The 21476-nt window shown below is 47.0% G+C and overlaps 1 protein-coding gene across 1 annotated transcript in view; it reads right to left on the minus strand.

The window, feature by feature from the left end:
• Positions 1-21476, minus strand: part of LOC141139295 (adhesion G protein-coupled receptor F5-like) — a 134399-nt gene that overhangs the window by 15463 nt on the left and 97460 nt on the right. Inside the window, 3 exon segments of the mRNA XM_073625262.1 lie at positions 13139-13333; positions 14755-14954; positions 18161-18298. Coding sequence (XP_073481363.1) covers positions 13139-13333; positions 14755-14954; positions 18161-18298 — 533 coding nt within the window.

Here is a 21476-nt window from a genome sequence, read left to right on the forward strand (position 1 = left end):
CAGAAGCACGGGCAGGACTCCAGGAGCAGCCTTTGCGCATGCACCGCCCACGTTCAAGGACTGGCCAGCCCCGCCGCAGCACATGGCCACCGCCCAATCACAGGGCACCAGCTGCCGCAACATGGCAGCCGGATCGCAGGGGACACACAGTAACATAAACTGGTGCGGGATTTCGCCCCCCCATGTTGCGCCCGGTGCCACGGCCTGCCAATTTGCACCCCCACTCGGCCTGCACCCCTGGAGGGCACCGGTCTCACCAACCGCTTGGTACGCCCCTGTCCACGCTGCACCAAAATAATTTTCCACCACGAATTTTCCACACTATCAAAAAGTGTCAGAAGATCTTAATAGGTTGTCCAATAATCCCTCATCGTGGTTTGGTCGATTGTACTCGATAAAAATGAATGTCCTGCCTAGGCTATTATATCTGTTTTAGGACCAATAGTCTCAATCAATATGTCGGACTTAAAGTGGGTGTTAACCCACTTCTACTATATCCTGTAATCCCCTCTGTAAAAACAAATGTCCCTGTCTCTGTGAAATGTAAAAAATCTGCCGATCTGTACCTATATAAGTTTCACTCCCAGCACCAACTGACTTGTCAGCTATCTTCTCTCTCTGACTCACAGATCCAGTGGGTGAGGCCGAGCACTCCCGCTGATGTCAGCCGGGGAGGAGGGGGAGAGATGGGAGAGAGAGCCAACAGTCAGCTGAGCGTCAGGAGCCATGCTTATATAGGTACAGATCGGAAGATTTTTTACATTACACAGACACGGGGACACTAATTATTATGGTACAGAGGGGATTACAGGATTTAATAGAAGTTCTGAGAGCAGCAGGAGTGGGGGGAGGCAATCACTGCTACGAGCAGACAGGCAGGGAGGGGGGGGGGGGGGGCAGAGGAGACACAGACATAGGAGAGCAGAGCTGTGGATGACAGAGGCACGTACTCTGACCATGGTGTCAGGGCTCAGAAGCCCTGATTATCGTGGTCAGTGTACAGGGGGTAGGGTGTAGCCAGGCAGGATCAGCCAGGTCTTTTAGGTGATACAGGGGGTCAAATTACACAGCACAAGCTCTGTGCTGTATAACATGCTTTTAGGGAACAGGATCTGTTTTTTTTTGGTTTGGGTTAACAAATGCTTTAAGGCTGTTTCAAAGAAAGATACTGAGATACACGTGGGGAGATAAGAGACCCAGGGTGAACAAACGCACTTGTACAATAAGGGGGGAACTGGGTGTACTAGATTTAACTGAATACTACCAAGCTGCTCAATTGTCCCAGCTGTTTCGTTTTCATATGTGACAGTCGCGCCCACTTTGGATGACTCTTGAATCATCTCTTTGTCCAACTAGGAAGATCAGTCATCTGATGTGGCTATGAGCCAAGAACAGACCGACTATACTGTGCCCCACCCTGTCATTTTCATTAAATTTATGGGATCGGCTGAAGACAATACAGATCTTCAAGTCTCCTTATGCCCCCATGGTCCCACTATTGGGCAACCCTACCTTCACCCCAGGACTCCATCCTCAAGTTTTTACCTGGTGTACCAATAAAGGTTTATTACGAACTGCAGATTTCTGTGACCACAGAGGTGTCCTGTCAAAACCATCCCTGCAAGAAAAATATCACCTACCCAATTCAGAACCCTTTCGTTAATCACCCAGACAGCGCACTTCCTAGCTATCTTACATAGAACTTCTGACCTAACGTCCTCCACAGCGATGGAATATTTATGTAAAAACTTTGACAAACACACTAGTTACATTTCTAAAATGTATATTATGTTGAATACAGCCTCCTCTAATCAGTTCTATATGAACAAATGGGAATATGATATCAATGAGACTTTGGAAGTAGAGGATTGGTGTAAGTTGGCACAACATGTGTCTAAAATGCTTATTAACACCTTATTGATTGAAGCAAACTAAAAAAGTATTTCTAAGATGGTACATGGTGCCAGTGAGAGTGACATCTGGTCTTCCAGGGGCCTCCTCCTGGGCTTAAAGCGGAGTTCCGCACAAAAATGGAACTTCCGCTTTTCTGAACCCTCCCCCCCTCCGGTGTCACATTTGGCACCTTTCAGGGGGGAGGGGGGTGCAGATACCTGTCTAAGACAGGTATTTGCATCCACTTCCGGCATAGACTCCCACAGGAGTCTATGCCTCTTCCTGTCCCTCCGCGCTGTCTCCTGGGAAACACACAGGTCCCAGGAGATAGCGGGGACCAGTTACGATGCGCAGCGCGACTCGCGCATGCGCAGTAGGGAACCGGGAAGTGAAGCCGCAACGCTTCACTTCCTGATTCCCTCACCTAGGATGGCCGCGGCAGCTGCCGAGAACCGAGCGGGTTATCGGCGTTGGCTGCCGACATCGCTGGACCCTGGGACAGGTAAGTGGCCATGTATTAAAAGTCAGCAGCTGCAGTATTAGTAGCTGCTGGCTTTTAATATTTTTTTTTTTTAGGTTGATGTAGGTGGACCTCCGCTTTAAGAGGCTGTGGACTGGAGGGCATGATGTTCCACACCTGGTGAACCTGCTCAAAAGTGAGGAGATTTTGGATCTGTATCTATAATTTTATCTACTCGCTTACCTAGGTGAACCTTATCAAATCAACATTACAGGCACTGCTGGGGTGTCCGGTGGAGGGGGCAACGGGACATAAAAGATGGATTTTAACATTTATCTTCCTGGCGGCTAGAATTGCCATCTCCAGAACATGGAAATCCCCTACAATCTAGTTCAGTCTAGTAAAGTCTAAACTGTCCTGGATCATGGTAAATGAACGCCTTTCTGCAGTCTTAAATGATAGGATTGCCTTTTTTGATAAAATCTGCGACCCATGGATAAATTATCTCTTGGAAGCCCCTTAGGACATTTACACTACTGCTCTCCATGGCAGGATAGAGTGCACTTCTGTCTTTGCTTTGTTCACCTACTCCCCTTTTGTTTTGCTACCTACCTTTATTTCTTCCTATTTTCTTTGTTCTCTAAGGCCATTTGGCCATGTGCGGTATTATATGGTATACTATGAGCCCATTTCTATACCCTGGGGTTGTGCTGTGGGATGAGGATGACAGGGACACCGTTTGTCCCCTCTGGCCCCCCATTCATAGGGCCCTAGTAGAGGGGTTGATTATTTTCCAGAACACCACAGCATCATCCCCACCCCTCCAACCCCTGTGACAAGCTATTGGTGGGAGAGATGAAACATGATTGGACAGGAGAGGGTATATCTTCATTGTGTATTAGTCTGAACTATTGATAATATGTTGTTTTTTTATGTTAAGAAATGTATTCTGATACACAACTAATGTATATTATTTGTAGTCAATGTACCTGTTGAGTTTTACTTTTTACTGGAAAAATTATTGGAAAAGAAAAAATGAAAATATGAAAATTTAGAGGGTGACACTACTATTCCAAAGTGACACAAAAATAAAAAATACCAATTAAGAAATCAATAAACATAGATACTGATGGAAGTACACCACCTATATGCAAATGTCCAAATAAAATAAGTAGTTATGTGTAGTTAGCAGTGGTAGAGGTTGTATTTACATGTGATGTATCCTTGTACCTATGTAAGTAGATGCACAAATACTTATTACAATAAGTCTGAGGGTTGCACTATGAAATGCTTGCTTATCTCTTAGATGGCTTAACCGCTTCTATACTGGACACTTTTACCCCCTTCATACCCAGGCCAATTTTCAGCTTTCAGCCCTGTCGCACTTCGAATGACAATTGCGTGATCATGCAATACTGTACCCAAACAAAATTTTTATCATTTTGTTCACACAACTAGAGCTTTTGTTTGGTGGTATTTAATCACCACTGGGTTTTTTATTTTTTTGCTAAATAAACAAAAAAAAACAATGCTTTTTCTTTGTTTCTGTTATAAAATTTTGCAAATAAATGGTTATCATAAGTAATAGCCAAAATGTAGTCTGCTACATTTCTTTGGTGAAAATAACCCAAATCAGTGTACATTATTTAGTCTGTGTCAAAGTTATAGAGTCCACAAACTATGGTGTATATATCTGAAAATTGATCAATCCTGATGTACTGACGACCTCTCATTTCTTGAGGCCCATAAACGTCGGGACAATACAAATACCCAAATGACCCCCTTTTGGAAAGACGGTCTAAGGTATTTGTAAGAGGCATGGTGATTTTTTTGAAGTTGTAATTTTTTTGTCAAACTTTTTTAAAAAATAAAGAAATTAAAAAAAAATCCACAATTTTTTTTTTTTAATTTTTTTTTTACAATTTTTTACATACTGTCACCATGCAGTACAGCATCATCATATAACTGATGATCAGGGACACTGACTGGTGTCAGTACTAAAAAAAAAAAAAAAAAAAATGTATTTCATTTTTTTTCTTTTTGCTCACAATTTTTTTTCTAACACGCTGTGAACAGAGCAATAGAACCACTTACAGACCAGAAGATGTTCCCCCTTAATGACCAGGCTATTTTTAGGTTACAGCATCGCTTTAACTGACAATTGCGCCGTCGTGCGACGTTGTACCCAAACAAAATTGACGTCCTTTTTTTTCCCACTAATAGAGCTTTCTTTTGCTGGTATTTGATCGCCTCAGCAATTTTTATTTTTTGCGCTATAAACAAAAACAGAGCGACAATTTTGAAAAAAAAAACAATAATTTTAACTTTTTGTTATGATAAATATCCCCCCAAAAAATGTAAAAAAAAAAAAATAGCTTCCTCAGTTTAGGCTGATATATATTCTTCTACATATTGTTGGTAAAAAAAAAAAAAAAATTGCAATAAGCTTATATTAATTGGTTTGTGCAAAAGTTATAGCGTCTACACAATAGGGGATAGATAGGCAACGATCTGCGATTTTTAGTGGGACTGCGACATTGCGGCAGACAGATCGGACACTTTTGACACTTTTTTGGGACCATTGACATCTATACAGCTATCAGTGCTATAAAAATGCGCTGATTACTATGTAAATGTAACTGGCAGGGAAGGGGTTAACACTAGGGGGCGATCAAGGGGTAAATGTGTTCCCTCGCGTGTGTTTCTAACTGTAGGGGGGGTGGGACTGACTGGAGGAGGAGACATATCACTGTTCCTAATCACTAGATACAGCAGATCTGTCTCTCCTCCCCTATCAGAATGGGATTCTGTCTGTTTACATTGACAGATCCCCGTTCTGTCTCTCGTGCCCGCGATCGCAGGTGGCCGGCAGACATCGCAGCCACGTGCATCAGGTCCCCGATCCAGGGACATCATATGACAACCACCTGGATCTACGAAAGTCCTGCCCGGCCATCATTTTGCTATGGGCGGGAACTGGTTAATGTACAAGGTGGAGCGGAGGTGCAAACAGTGAATTTCTGCTGGTGTACCCTGGAGTTCCTGAGTGCCATTGAACAACCTGTTGCTGTGATATTCCATATGATTCCAAGGCTGTGGGTGGATTATTACTGATAGCATGCTGTTATAAGACCACCTATAATTTGGGGTCTCATCGCTTGGTAAGAGGCTGCAGTTGGTGGTGGTGTTGAATTCACAAGGCTGTTTATTGTCATTCACAAGCCTCCTACACATAACTACTTGTTTCATCTGGACATTTGCATATACAGTAGGTGGTGGACTTCCATCAGGATCTATGTTCATTGATTTCTTAGTTGGTATTTTTTATTTTGTGTGTCACTTTGGAATAGTAGTGTCACCCTCTGAATTTTCATATTTCCATTTTTTCAATTGTAACTGGATATGTGATGTTGGTACACATGTCACATTAATAATATTATGATCCTTTGTATTGCAATACATATAAATAACACACATTTAATTTAGTAACACAGTGCAACATTTGTATTGCTTTTAAAGTGGTTGTACACCCTGTACAACCACTTTTACCTACAGATAAGCCTATATTAAGGCTTACCTGTAGGTGCTGGAAATATCTCCTAAACCTCCATGGTTTAGGAGATATTTACAAAAATGGCACAAGCGCACTTTAGAAAGGGCAAAACGTGCCGTTTCTAATAGGGGTCATGCCGCGACTGGTGGCTCCCGCGCGCATGCATAGGAGTGACATCACGCGACTCCGGACAGTCGCAGAGCCGGAGTTTGCGGCCCCGGAAGAAAGAGGGGTGAAGATGGACGCTCGCTGCTAGTGGGGACAGCGGTGACATCGCAGGCTTTGGTTTCAGGTAAGTGACAAATAATGGGCGACTATGCGATGCATAGTCGCCCATTATGCTTTACCTTTGCAGGGAAATAAAGTGGAAGTAAAACCCGCCAAGGTTTACTTCCTGTTTAATTCTATCCATGGCTTTGTTTAGGAGATTTCTCCTCACTTTGGTGTACATTTATTAGACCCCTTTCCACTGGGGCTGCGGTAAAGCACCGCTCGTTTTAGCTGCGCTTTACCACTGTTTAAGCCCCGCTTTTGCAACCTGCCCCAAAGATTCTGCTTGCAGGATTTTTCCTAACGTCCCGAAAGTGCACTGCCCGGGTGTGAAAGCACCCATTGCAGAGAATGGGAGGCAGTTTTCAGCCGCTTTACGAGGCCTGAAAACTTCTTCAGTGTGAAAGGAGTCTTAAGCACTGGGAAATCCCTGTTGTTAAGATCGCCGGCATTGTCAGAGTAACAATTTCTCCATTGAGTGTCGGTTTATGAAGAATTGTAGATCGCTTCTCTTGAGGAGAAGAGAAGCGATCTACAAACGCTGAGCACACAGGAGAACTGTGAATACAGGCTGTAATCTCGTGAGAACTTACAGGACTACAGTTTTATGAATGTAAAAATGAAAGTAAATAATGCACTTACTAATAAAAATAAAATGTTAAAGTCTTTAATTCAGAAAAATAGCCACCCGCTAGTTCTAAAACATTATTATTAATATTTAAACAATAATCAGACATGGTTTTTCAAGTGAATGGTGTATTGGAAAATGGTTGAACGTACATTTCCTATGCACCATTCGTAAAATGTATAAATATATACTGTATATCTTAATAAATCATTCAAATAACTCAGCTGTAAAATTAAAGCCCTGTTCACACTTGGCAATTTGGCAGAATTGCCGTGACAGGCATTGAGGAAGTGATACTCCCACCTCCTGAATGTTTTTTTTTTTTTTTTTTTACAGCCAAATTAGGTTTTTGAATGGGAATACTATGCCGCAATAATGAGCACAGTATGGTCCCATGAACTTGAATGGCCTGCCAAAGGTAACTGGGGAGATATTTTTTAGCTGCTTTGCAAAGCATTGTGGCCAGCGGCATGTGTGCTACTTGGTCTGACTGCGGGGCATCAAGGTAGGTAAAACTGAAACCCAACTGCCTATTTTTACTTCCCCTCCTGACCACAAATGATAACTAAGATTTACTGTCCTGGGGACTACCCTTTTTAGCAGACAGGAAGTAAAGGAATCTCTCCAACGGAGCCTCCAAATGCAGTGAGGCCCCCTTCACATCTGGCGTTGGGATCTTGGGCAGAATCACTGCAATAGTAGCAAAATGCACCACGAGTGTTCGGGTGCCATTCATTTTCAATGGCACCTTAACTTTTTTTTGTTTTGTTTTGCATAGGGTAGGGAAAGATTAGAACTCCTGTCAGGTGCTAGGCCCAAATCACAATCACACTGCAATAGTGTCAAAACACACCCCGAGTGTTCAGGTGTCATTCATTTTTAATGGCACCTAAACGTGGTACAGTTTTGCCGCAATTTTCACGTGAGAAATCGCACATCATAAAAACATTGACAATTTAAAGGAGCTTTCCAATGCGAGAACTTCTATTTCTCAATGCGTTTCGCAGATCCTGATAAAGCAGTTACATATCAGCGAAACACATTGAGAAATAGAAGTTCTCCCCTTGGATACCATATTCTTAAATGTGTAAAGTGGTTAAATATTTCTTTCACTTTGTATTTTGTACTCCAAGGAGATTGAGCTATTGAGGGAATGAGACAACTGTGTAAAGCCAGACAGGAAAGCTCTTTTAAATTATCACTGTTTTTATGATGTTTTATAAATAAAGAAAATTGTATGTTTTAATATTGTCATGGTTATGCAATAGAGTCTGTTTGTCAGCTTACCTGTTTCCATGTGTTCATCTCCAAAGACCAGCTGTCTCTCAGACCTGACTGCTTTTATTAACTCTCCTCTAGCATGGCTCCACCCCAGCTCCTATCAGAGAACTCTATATTAACCTCTGCACTGCAGGTCAGCCCTGCTGATCAACCTTTTTTGTGTTTGGCTTCCTGTTTCTGCCTGCCGTGTGCTCTACATTTATCTCTGTTACCGACCTTGGCGTGTTCTATACCATTCCTGTCTGCTCGTGATCCTGACCTTTTGGCGTGTCCCCGACTATCCTTGTTTGCCTTTGACCCTGAACCTTGGCGTATACCCTGTTGTCCTTGTCTGCTTGTGGCCCTGACCTTGGCTTATTCCTTTACTATCCTTATCCTTCTGTTGCCTACTGTGGGTGTGAGCTGGGAGACCCTGGGGGTCGCGACCTGAAGCCAGTTGCAGCCCAGTCCATCCTCACCACTAGAGGCTCTGGTGAACACCTGCTGGCTCTTAGACTCCGCGCCCCAGGGAATCCTACGCTCTTACCCCGGTGGGATCCGTGTTGGTGTTCCAGCGACCCTGCCTTCCTTATACCCGGACTCCCATCCGCAGCAGTCAGCCGTAGGGTCCACTGCCTTGCGGTGCACTCCTGATCCCAACGGTGTGCAACTGTCACCTAGCCTCAAGGTGACCTGACAAATATAAAGTTGTGTAGTAGATCCTTGAGCACCACATAAAGTCCATTTGTCCATCCCATTGTTTATATATTATCCCAGGATGAGGTGCTCTGTATAGGCCCCCACCCATCTCCCCGTCTATTTATTTGATTATTCCAATGAGAACTGTCTACGGCTTTGTTTACACTTGTGGTTGGGGGACAGTAAAAACACATGGTTGAGCCAGGCAGCAAATGCTGTGCTATGCCATGCAAAGCTTGACCACTAGAATGGGAAGGAAGGTAAGTGTTTTACCAGGCAAGTTGCACTCAAGGGCAGGGCCGGACTGGCCTACCGGGATACCGGGAAATCCCCTGGTGGGCCGGCTGTCTGGCTGCCCCTGGTGCCGCTGTGATGCGCTAGCGCTATTCTCGGAAGTGTGTACGGGCTTTCCCGAGCTAGCTGTGCTCGGGAAAGTCCGTACACACTCGGCAATTCTCGGAAATGCGGGCGCATGCGCAGTGACACGGTGGCGCCGAGCGGCGCCATTTTTAAAAGTACCGCAGCGCCAGTGAGTACTCGTCTGGTGGCCTCTTCCTCCTACTCCCCCTGCAGCCTCTGACCTCCTGCCCCCACTGCAGCCTCTGACCTCCTGCCCCCACTGCAGCCTCTGACCTCCTGCCCCCACTGCAGCCTCTGTCTGACCTCCTGCCCCCCCTGCAGCCTCTGACCTCCTGCCCCCACTGTAGCCTCTGACCTCCTGCCCCCACTGCAGCCTCTGACCTCCTGCCCCCACTGCAGCCTCTGACCTTCTGCCCCCACTGCAGCCTCTGACCTCCTGCCCCCCCTGCAGCCTCTGACCTCCTGCCCCCCTGCAGCCTCTGACCTCCTGCCCCCACTGCAGCCTCTGACCTCCTGCCCCCACTGCAGCCTCTGACCTCCTGCCCCCACTGCAGCCTCTGACCTCCTGCCCCCCCTGCAGCCTCTGACCTCCTGCCCCCACTGCAGCCTCTGAACTCCTGCCCCCACTGCAGCCTCTGACCTCCTGCCCCCACTGCAGCCTCTGACCTCCTGCCCCCCCTGCAGCCTCTGACCTCCTGCCCCCACTGCAGCCTCTGTCTGACCTCCTGCCCCCCTGCAGCCTCTGACCTCCTGCCCCCACTGTAGCCTCTGACCTCCTGCCCCCACTGCTGCCTCTGACCTCCTGCCCCCACTGCAGCCTCTGACCTCCTGCCCCCCCTGCAGCCTCTGACCTCCTGCCCCCCCCGCAGCCTCTGACCTCCTGCCCCCCTGCAGCCTCTGACCTCCTGCCCCCCTGCAGCCTCTGACCTCCTGCCCCCCCCTGCAGCCTCTGACCTCCTGCCCCCCCTGCAGCCTCTGACCTCCTGCCCCCCCTGCAGCCTCTGACCTCCTGTCCCCCCTGCAGCCTCTGACCTCCTGTCCCCCCTGCAGCCTCTGACCTCCTGTCCCCCCTGCAGCCTCTGACCTCCTGTCCCCCCCCTGCAGCCTCTGACCTCCTGTCCCCCCCCTGCAGCCTCTGACCTCCTGCCCCCCCTGCAGCCTCTGACCTCCTGCCCCCCCCTGCAGCCTCTGACCTCCTGTCCCCCCCTGCAGCCTCTGACCTCCTGTCCCCCCCCTGCAGCCTCTGACCTCCTGTCATCCCCCCCGCAGCCTCTGACCTCCTGTCATACCCCCCTGCAGCCTCTGACCTCCTGTCACCCCCCCTGCAGCCTCTGACCTCCTGTCACCCCCCTGCAGCCTCTGACCTCCTGTCACCCCCCTGCAGCCTCTGACCTCCTATCCCCCCCCTGCAGCCTCTGACCTCCTGTCATCCCCCCTCCGCAGCCTCTGACCTCCCCTGTACCATCGGCAGCCTCTGACCTCCCCTGTACCATCGGCAGCCTCTTACCTCCCCTGTACCATCGGCAGCCTCTGACCTCCCCTGTACCATCGGCAGACTCTGACCTCCCCTGTACCATCGGCAGCCTCTGACCTCCCCTGTACCATCGGCAGCCTCTGACCTCCCCTGTACCATCGGCAGCCTCTGACCTCCCCTGTACCATCGGCAGCCTCTGACCTCCCCTGTACCTTCGGCAGCCTCTGACCTCCCCTGTACCATCGGCAGCCTCTGACCTCCCCTGTACCATCGGCAGCCTCTGACCTCTCCTGTACCATCGGCAGCCTCTGACCTCTCCTGTACCATCGGCAGCCTCTGACCTCCCCTGTACCATCCGCAGCCTCTGACCTCCCCTGTACCATCCGCAGCCTCTGACCTCCCCTGTACCATCCACAGCCTCTGACCTCTCCTGTACCATCCGCAGCCTCTGACCTCCCCTGTACCATCCGCAGCCTCTGACCTCTCCTGTACCATCGGCAGCCTCTGACATCCCCTGTACCATCCGCAGCCTCTGACCTCTCCTGTACCATCCGCAGCCTCTGACCTCCCCTGTACCATCCGCAGCCTCTGACCTCTCCTGTACCATCCGCAGCCTCTGACCTCCCCTGTACCATCCGCAGCCTCTGACCTCCCCTGTACCATCCGCAGCCTCTGACCTCCCCTGTACCATCCGCAGCCTCTGACCTCCCCTGTACCATCCGCAGCCTCTGACCTCCCCTGTACCATCCGCAGCCTCTGACCTCTCCTGTACCATCCGCAGCCTCTGACCATCTCTTGTCTTTTATCACGTCTGAAGTCTGGAGTGGAGTCAAGAGTGGGATTGCCTCAGGGATGGGGGTCATGAGAGAAGTCAGACATGTATGGACTGTGGAGAGGAAACTACAGGATAAAACCAGAGCCACTGAGCTGGAGCCGACTGACTGAGCCCTGCAAGGTGCACCTGAGAGGAGGTCAGTGACAGCGCCGCCAGGCCTACCTGAGGGGGGGGGGGGGTCAATACAATATTGTAAGGGGGCACTGATATAAAGGTTTCCCCCTTATGCACCCCCTTATTCCCCCACTGCAGCCTCTGACCTCCTGCCCCCCCTGCAGCCTCTGACCTCCTGCACCCACTGTGGCCTCTGACCTCCTGCCCCCCCTGCAGCCTCTGACCTCCTGCCCCCACTGCAGCCTCTGACCTCCTGCCCCCACTGCAGCCTCTGACCTCCTGCCCCCACTGCAGCCTCTGACCTCCTGCCCCCCCTGCAGCCTCTGACCTCCTGCCCCCCCTGCAGCCTCTGACCTCCTGCCCCCCCCTGCAGCCTCTGACCTCCTGCCCCCCCTGCAGCCTCTGACCTCCTGCCCCCCCTGCAGCCTCTGACCTCCTGCCCCCCCCCCCTGCAGCCTCTGACCTCCTGCCCCCCCTGCAGCCTCTGACCTCCTGTCCCCCCCTGCAGCCTCTGACCTCCTGTCCCCCCCCCTGCAGCCTCTGACCTCCTGCCCCCCCTGCAGCCTCTGACCTCCTGCCTGAGAGGAAACTACAGAGGAAACTACAGGATAAAACCAGAGCCACTGAGCTGGAGCCGACTGACTGAGCCCTGCAAGGTGCACCTGAGAGGAGGTCAGTGACAGCGCCGCCAGGCCTACCTGAGGGGGGGGGGGGTCAATACAATATTGTAAGGGGGCACTGATATAAAGGTTTCCCCCTTATATCAGTAAACCCCTTACCTTAGTGTTTTCTTTCTGCGGAAGGTACTCTCTGGTCACCAGAGTCCTCCCCACATTCCCAGAGTTCCCCTTTACATCATAGTCTTACAGTGCAAGGGGGAACTCTGATGTAAAGAGGAATGCAGTGGACTCTGATATAAGTGGGGTCTCTGGTCACCAGTGCCCCCCTTTTATATCAGAGTTCCCGCTTAGATCATGATCTGCAATATTCCCCTTTATGTCAGAGTTCCCTCCTGATATATGGGGGAACTCTGTGTTGGGTTATATTAATCTGACTTTCATATAAATGGAGAAATATGGTTTTTGACTTTTGTTTAACTTAACACATTGCTGATAGCAGTTTATAGCTTAAATATTGATATTTGCACTGAAAACTGCCACTTACGGCACCTTTTTTTTGCAGTGTCAATAAAAAATGTGCCAGTAAATGGCATGATTTTTGCCTTGAAAAATTTGCTGCTGTTTGTAAAAGCCATGTTCTCTTTTATCTATATATAATACACTCTTCAAATGTGCTTTAAAATGCATGGTTTTCCCTTTTGTGAACAAGAAAATAACGACGTTATGCGGTTGGGCTGGTATAAAAATACTATGGGGCTGGTATGAAATTATTTCCAGGGCTGGTTTTTATTCCCAGTCCGGCCCTGCTCAAGGGCTTTGGGGAAGTCATTAAAGGACAGCTTTACTAAAGGTACAACTGCTCTTTCACTTTTTACGTCATTGTCTCTTATAACATATTTTAGGAATCACTTTAAACTCTAATAATTAAATGTAAATAAATTTCACTTGTCTGGCTTATACATACAGACATACCTGCATCATCGGCTGGTCAACTGGAACACTCATTTGTGTCGTGTTTGCCAATATCGATATGATCTGGACCATCAACTCCAAAGTTTTTGAAGAATTCAGAATAGTTTCTTTCTCACTGGTGGCTAAAACGGTGATATTATCAAGTAATTTTGGAAAGGACTGCAGTAGCTGAGGGCCTGGGACACTGACCACATCCTATAATGACGAGATGCACAAAATAAACAAACAGCTGGTTGTCTAAGGGCTCACTAACATGGGAGCTCAGTCCCGTACAACGTGAAGAGCCCTTTGTTTACTTTTCTGTCTTAGCTCTGAGCTGCATTCTGGTAGTCCATATTAGTGAATGGACATGCATCGGCTGGACTCACCTGTGCCAAATTTTGACAGGTATGCAGGAACGGGTGCAAGGGCCTGAATGCACCAGCTCTGCATTGGGGACTGTGCATTCATTTCACTGTACCTGTCAAACTCGGCTGAGTCTTGATGGTTTATTCCATTATCAACAAAGCAGCTGCATGCATATTGACTCCACCCAAGGTAACCACACTTGACTAACGCGTTTCGCCCTAATGGGCTTGCTCACAAGGAAACACTATCCTTGCGCATGTGCAACTCAGTGTACATTTTAACATTGACGGCGAGCAGGCAGGTACGTTTGTTCTTTTGTATAGGAGACGTTGCAAGTCTTTTCTGAAATAAATAGCCTGCCTGCTTGCAGTTTTTTTAAGTTTTTCTTTCCTTTCACCATGGTGGAAGGAAAGAGAATCACTGATAAGGTTGCGGGGGGAATACCTACTGCAGCGTATTGTATTCTGCCAGTGTGGGGAGCCCTTCTGTCTGACAGAACACAATCACTGCTAGCGACTATAGCCGCTAGCAGTAATCGAATGTAAGAAATCTGACAGGCTGGTTGTACCCAAGTCGATCGATGGATCAACTTGGGTACAATCAGCCTGCCCATACATGGGCCCTGTTGATCTGGCTGAATTTCGATCCATGTATGGTCAGCTTTAGACTTCAGTTTCAATTTAGAGGCTCATGCCAACAAATTGCCTATCTTGGCTTAAGGGTTCACATTGAAAAATTATCCATCTGGGCCACAACTAGCCAGTGAGAGGGGCTGTAGAAGGTTCACTAAACCTGTCTTAGCCTGTGGCAGAGATTACAGATACTAGAATATAATACCAAGCAGAGGGAATTTTTGCTGCTGTTTGTGGGCATCGTGCACCCCCAACCCATTAATCCATGGACAACTGAGCCAAGAAAATAGCAAAAATAAAAATACTGACAGAGTGGCAGTCTGTCATTCTGTATCTTTCCCTGTATGTGGCTCAAGCAGTGCCTGTGTGCAGCTACAGGGCAAATCATTAGCAGGAGGCTCGGACAGCCTCTTTAGGGCTCATGGAGATGGGCACTGACACGTCTGCATCCACCTCAGAGCTGAATGCAGGCAGCCTATAGAAGTGGATGCAGATGCAGTGGCTTCACGGACACAACTGCATTTCAAAATTTGACACACAGGATGGGTGTCAGAGCCTGTCTGAATGAGCCCTAACAGCCAGTGGTTCCTTTGGGAGTCATTGCTACACTAGCATCCCAGTCCAATGGGAAGATACCTGAACATTCAGCAGTTCCTGGAAAATCCTTGCGGAATAGCAGTTATCTTCCTGCACTGACCAGCTTCCATCATTGCAGATGAAGGTTTTGGTGCCCAGCATTGTTGTATCAAACGTCTGACAAGGAACATCATATGTTTTACCGCTGGGAGTTTCAGGACGTCCGTCTTGCGCCTTGCAGTTTTGTTGATCTGCAGTCACTAAAATATAAATATTTTCCTTGTGGATCAGGTAATTCTTTGAGCCATCTTAAAGGATAAATGCAGTTCTTTTTTAGTTAAAAATATCTTTGACAACTACGAAAAATATAACCTCTGACTTCTTGTTCTATGCTTTGAGAGCTGATGACCCAGGCCAATGCAAACATTGCACTGCTTATATTCAGAATGTCTGCAGTCTGCACTGGTAAGGAGAAAGTTGTGGACAGCCGCTACCTGTTTTTATTTAATCAGTCAATACTGGAAAGCAAAGTGCACATCTAGAGGGATCCCTGATTCCTCCATTGTTGCTCTCAATTAAGCAAGCCATAGATTATACCATTTTCTTTCCTTTTTGATTCCCCCATCAAGACTGACTGAATTCCTCCCGCAGCACTATTGTGTTCTGCCGGTGGGGAGCCATCCCCACCGGCAGAACACTATGATCATTGTCAGCTGCTATAAACACCGGCAGTGATCACATGCAAAAAATAAAACAGACTGGTTGTACTAAAGTCAATCGATGGATTCAGTACAACCAGCCTGCCCATAAATGAATCAAATCATGGCCGGTCCCTGCTGAACCGGCCAAGATTTGATCCACCTATGGCCAGCTTTAGTCCTGATCTGAGGCATACTTCTTGCACATTACAGTTGCTGGTAGATTTTAAGGACATTGTACAATTGTAGTGTATGGTCAGCTGCAGTGGCGGCTGGTGCATCATCGGTTTTTTTTGGGGGGGGGGGGGGGGGCGGCAGACGGACCTGACCATGGACCCCCCCTCGCCGCTCCAGCCCGCACCCCGCATCATACCCCCCCGGTCGCCAGCTCACTCATCCTTTACTAACAGGTGGAGACGGTGGTGGTGGCTTCCCCCCTCTGTCTCCTCTGTGTCCTAGATCAATCAGTCGGGCTTCCCATGCATCTCCTCGGCCGTACTTTTCCTTCCTCCTCCTCCTTCCTCATAGGCCAATAGGATGGCTTCTTCTTTCGGCCAATCGGGAAACGATCCTTCCTGATTGGCCAAGAGGAGAATCAGTGTGATAATGATGAATAGTCATTTGCTATTGTCACACAACTGGGTGGGATTTGGGGCACCCTGAGTCCACCCTTTTTTTAAGCTTATTAGAGCCTCTGGCTCTAATCACGTGCTTAAAAAAAAAAACCCTCATTGAAATCCATGTGTCCGGCACCCTGTTTGTAGATTGGGGGCTGGACGCATGAATGGGGGGTAGAGCCCGTGCGCCCCTAATGAACGGGCCGCCACTGGTCAGCTGTAGGGGGGGTAGAGAGGGGAATATTCACTAATAGCTTCTGCTATGCATTTACATTGTGGCACTATGCAACTATGGGAAGTGGTACCTTTCGGGGGGAAGGGACCTATTTTTGACAGGTACCCTGTCCCCACTTCCGTCACACCTCGTTGCGGCGAGGTACGTCAGAAGTCCAGCCCCCTCCTCCTTTCTCCGCCACCGGACCAATTGATATGCGCAGCGCGCTTCGCGCATGTGCAGCAGGGAGCCGGGCGTGAAGCTTAAAGGCTTCACTGCCATGTCCCCTTACCGCTAATGGCGGTGGCTGCACCCGACAGCCAATCCGAAGATCGCAGGCTCCCTGGATAGGTAAGTGTCTATATATTACAAGTCAGCAGCAGTATTTGTAGCTGCTGACTTGTGGGCGGATCTCCACTTTAAGCTCCTAAGCTCCTAAAAGTCACTAGTGTAGCCGTAGAGCATGGGTAGGCCACCTTTTGAGCCTAGTGTATCAAAAAATGTTTCTATAAATTTAATTAGAAGTGCCAGACAGGATTGCCATGAGGAATCATTATCCCCTCCCCTACAGCTTTCCAGACACCCATCCTACCTCCCAACTTTAGAACTAAAGAGGGACACCAAAGGGAGAAAATTATGCATGGATAAATTATGCTGAACCTTTTTACATGGCTTCATAGAGTGTGATCCTCTGTACATGTACACCACACATGTAAAGCGCAGTCCTCACAAAATATTTCCTAATTACTGTGGAACAAATAAGAGTCTTACAGACACACATAAACCTTATCACAAAGGATCATTTTTCAAAATATTTCATTCCTTCCCCCAAGGGGGACCTTGGGTACCCTGAGTACTAGCAGTAATACTTTTTGCACACCGAAAAATACAGCTGCTAAGTGGAGTGAGTAGAGCTCTGGGGGCAAATGTTCCATGACTGCAGTGCTAGTGTTAATAGGGGGTGCAGAGCCGGCAGCAACGCACAGCGGATGTGGGATGAGAAAGGATATGTGTGTGCCGAAGATACAAAAAAAAAGACACGGGTGAAATACCTCTAATGCCGCGTATACACACGATCGGAATTTCCGACAGCAAATGTTTGATGGGAGCTTGTTGTTGGAAATTCCGACTGTGTGTAGGCTCCATCGGACATTTTTTGTCTGAATTTCCGACAACAAAAATTTGAGAGCTGGTTCTCAAATTTTCCGACAACAAAATCCGTTGTCGGAAATTCCATTCGTGTGTACCCAATTCCGACGCACAAAATTCCACGCATGCTCGGAATCAAGCAGAAGAGCCGTACTGGCTATTGAACTTCATTTTTCTCTGCTCGTCATACGTCTTGTACGTCACCGCGTTCTTGACGTTTGGAATTTCCGACAACATTTGTGCGACCATGTGTATGCAAGACAAGTTTGAGCCAAAATCCGTCGGAAAAAAATCCACGGTTTTGTTGTCGGAATGTCTGATCGTGTGTACGCAGCCTTAGTCTATGGAAGGGGGGACCAGCTCAGCACTCAACTCTGGCAGTCAAGCAAACTTCCTCATACACAGTCTCAAGCGTCCTCAGCCTATGGCATGCTTTCTTCAGGGAAGTGGGTGCCCACATAAAAGACATTGGGTGCCAAGGGATTGCCAATCCCTGCCCTAGGGTAATTGCTAACAGTTTCTGTTAAGTATATGCAGACAGGTACATAAACCACATTGCTGAGAAAATGGTAACTCTGCAGATGAAGTGAGGTTACCTGTAAAATGTGCCCTGTTGGTGGATTTGGTAAACACATGCTAACATAATTATGAAATATGTATTTTGTGCATAAATGATCATTTAATTAAAACCAGTAAGTAATGACAACAAGACCACTGAAAAACAGAAATATAGCATTTATAGTCGCCATAGGGTTGTGTTGCCAAGACATAAGCCTACTTTGCCTTACCTTGAACATAGCTGATGGTCATTGCTTTGCTAGTGACATTATCGTTCTGGCTGTTGAAAACCACACAAGAGACACTGACCGGTGTTTTAGTATTACAATCAAAGTTCATGTTGCTGTAAGAACAATTCAGTGTTGTATCTGCAAATAAATAGACCATTAAGTAAACTTTGAAGGCCCATTTACATTATTCAGACACGAGCAAGTGTCCAGGCGCCCCATTATAATAACAGTGCCTGTTCCCATCTCTGTGCTGCAGTGGGCTTTGAAAAATACAGCATGTACATTTTTTGAGTTCGTGGGGAGGCCCATAAAAGTCAATGGCAATGTGAGATTTGATACCTTGGCAACAAGTATTAACAAGCTTTGATCGATTGCTGTTTTTTCTATCCACTTCAAATCCTAAATTCAAAAAAGCACCAGAAACACACATAGCATGCAAAATACATGTCAGCGCACAAATGAAACGCACATGACAGTGTATCTGCCCAACACATATGAATAGATCTCAATGAGTCCTAAATGAGTTGTACTATTATAAATAAATAAGCAAAAAGTAAATTAACACTATCCTGACAGGTACCCCTTTTAACCACTACCCATCTTTAGGCCATTTACAGTTATGATCCTTGTATTGTTCTTTTCAGCAAGCAATCCTCTTTTAGGTAAATGTGATTTGAACTATACAGCAACTGAAATACTTTTACAGGCAGTGGAAGGGGTCCCCTCCCATCGGGGAGACCAGTAAAGATGCGGCCAGTGGCATCGGCTTCCCCAGACATAATGAGAGGAACTAACTTTGTTCCTCCCACTTAGAAACTCAGAAACCAGAAGCGACAAAGATTTAGTCACTTCCGGTTACGGTCTGATGTAAACAAGCCATTAACAGCTTATGAAAGCATCAGATCAAACCGATCTCAGCTTGATCAGATGCTTTGGAGGCCAGAGGAGAAATATGGGGTCCATTGGACCTCAAATCTCTCCAAAAAGAGGACCTGTCACGGCCCATACTACCACAAAGGATGTTGTTTGTGCCTTGTGATAGCAAAAAAGTTGATCCAAAAGGAAAAAATAAAAAAAAATATATATATATATATATATATATATATATATATATATATATATACACACACACAGTGTAAAAAATAAAATAAACAATAACAGATTTAAAAAAATGTAGTGCCCTGTCCCCCTATGTTCATGTGCAAAGGAGTAAGCTCACGTAGGTCTATTACGCATATGTAAACGGTGATTGCACCACACATGTGAGGTATCGCTGCGAATGTCAGAGCAATAATTATAGCACCAGACCTACTGTGTAACTCTAAATTAGTAACCTGTAAAGGCTTTTAAAGAGTCCCTTATTGAGATTTTTAGGTACCGTAGTTTGGCGACATTTCACGGGCGAGACATGGTGCTAGGTATCCATTTAATCAGCGTAAAATCATCTTTATGTTTTGAAAAATAATTGTATATTATATTGTGTTTGTGTTCACTAAAACTCATTAGAGTGTATTTTTTCCTGAAAATGTGCATTTAATAAAGCGCTGCGCAACTATTGTGCCACATAAAAAATTGCAACAACAACCATTTTTTTCCCCAGCGTCTCTACTTAAACAAAATATAATGTTTGGAGGTCCTAAGTAATTTTCTTGCAAAAAAAGAAAAACCACAAAACAGATTTTTACATGTATGAGCGAAATGTGGAGTTTGGCCGGAACTGGTTAAACAGCTTATCTTCTGCCTCCAGGGCCTGAAACACATTAGACTGACATCATTACACAATGCAGTATAGTACTAATTGTCTTCACAGTAGTATTTATATAGCACCAACTATTTACGCAGCACCTTACACATATATTGTACATTCACATCAGTCCCTGCCCTCAAGGAGCTCTCTAATTCACATGCATACAAGCCAATTAACCTACCAGCATGTCTTTGGAGTGTGGGAGGAAACCCACATGAGCACAGGGAGAACATGCAATTTCCAGGCAGGTAGTGCTGTGGCTTGAACTGGTCATCCCAGGCAGAAGTGCTAACCATTACTACACCATTGTGTTGACCAGTACACTGCAACCTGGGCTGATTTGTGCTGTACAAAGGGTTGTAGCAAAATAATATCATGGGATTTTAGGCAGTTACACTAGCAGCATTAAGAATGTGTATACAAATGAACTGATGAACATTTTTTAACATTTGTCTGGACATTCTGTTGTTCTGTATTAGCTGCCATAGTTGGCTGGATGACAATTTAAAGTGACAATAGGCTGAAGAACATTTCTATGGTATAACTACTATACACACATCATTGACAATATATTCTTCCCTAAAAACTCCTTGACTTTTTCATGTACATGTAGCCAGGTGCTGGGCTACAGAAACATGGAGATGGAGACATTGCCCTTTATTCTTCTTTTTCTCTACTAAGATCCAGATGGTATGCTGAACCATCTTCCTCTGGCCAGCAGGAGGAGAGCTCAAGCCAACCAAACCCATAGATTTCTATGCAGAGCACTGAGAATCCTGGGAGTTGTAGTTTTAGATGGCAGCCATATAATGGCTACACTATAATGGTTACTCTACAGATCCCGATATGCACTGTGCAGTTGTCAGGGCACTAGCGGCAGGAGAAGGGCTCTAGGACCCAGCATCTCTACCAGCACTTATGGCAGGAGAAGGACTTTAGGACCCAGCATCTCTACCAGCACTTCACATAAGGAAGCCTGTATAAGGAAGCCTGTTAGTGGCTACAGTTGCTGGTTGATCTTCGGCTCCTCCATTGCGGTTTTTTTGTGATATTCCTGTTTCTGTGTCTCTTGTTACAGACCTAAGTTATCCTTGACCTGTCTCCTGTTTGCTTCCTATGTTCGACCTCGACTATCCACCTGACCACGTCTGCTCTGATACCCACCTGGCTCATGACCTATTCTTCCTTCTGACCACGCTCCAGTCTCAGCATTATCCGAGTCCTGCAACACCTCATGGGCGCCACCTGTCTGCTGATTCTATGCCAGCACACCAGCTGTACTCTGGAACCTCCTGCACGCAGTCCAGCAGGCGACCCATTCTAATTTGAGCCTGGCCTCTCCTGTTTCCACCCTCAGGGGGGTCTGGAACTTAGCCACAAGGGAAGCCCTCTCTCCATTGGCCTCCAGCACCAGGTACATGATAGCAGTAGGAGGAATGAAGATACTGCTGATACTGCTAGTGGGGACTGAGCCACCCATACTGCACTTATTCCAAACCTAGACTGTACCTATACCAACCCTATACCGTATTATACCAAACCTTTACCACATCTACCTTGCACCTGTGC

This window comes from Aquarana catesbeiana, linkage group LG04 (assembly GCF_042186555.1).
Source record: "Aquarana catesbeiana isolate 2022-GZ linkage group LG04, ASM4218655v1, whole genome shotgun sequence".
Taxonomy (NCBI): domain Eukaryota; kingdom Metazoa; phylum Chordata; class Amphibia; order Anura; family Ranidae; genus Aquarana; species Aquarana catesbeiana.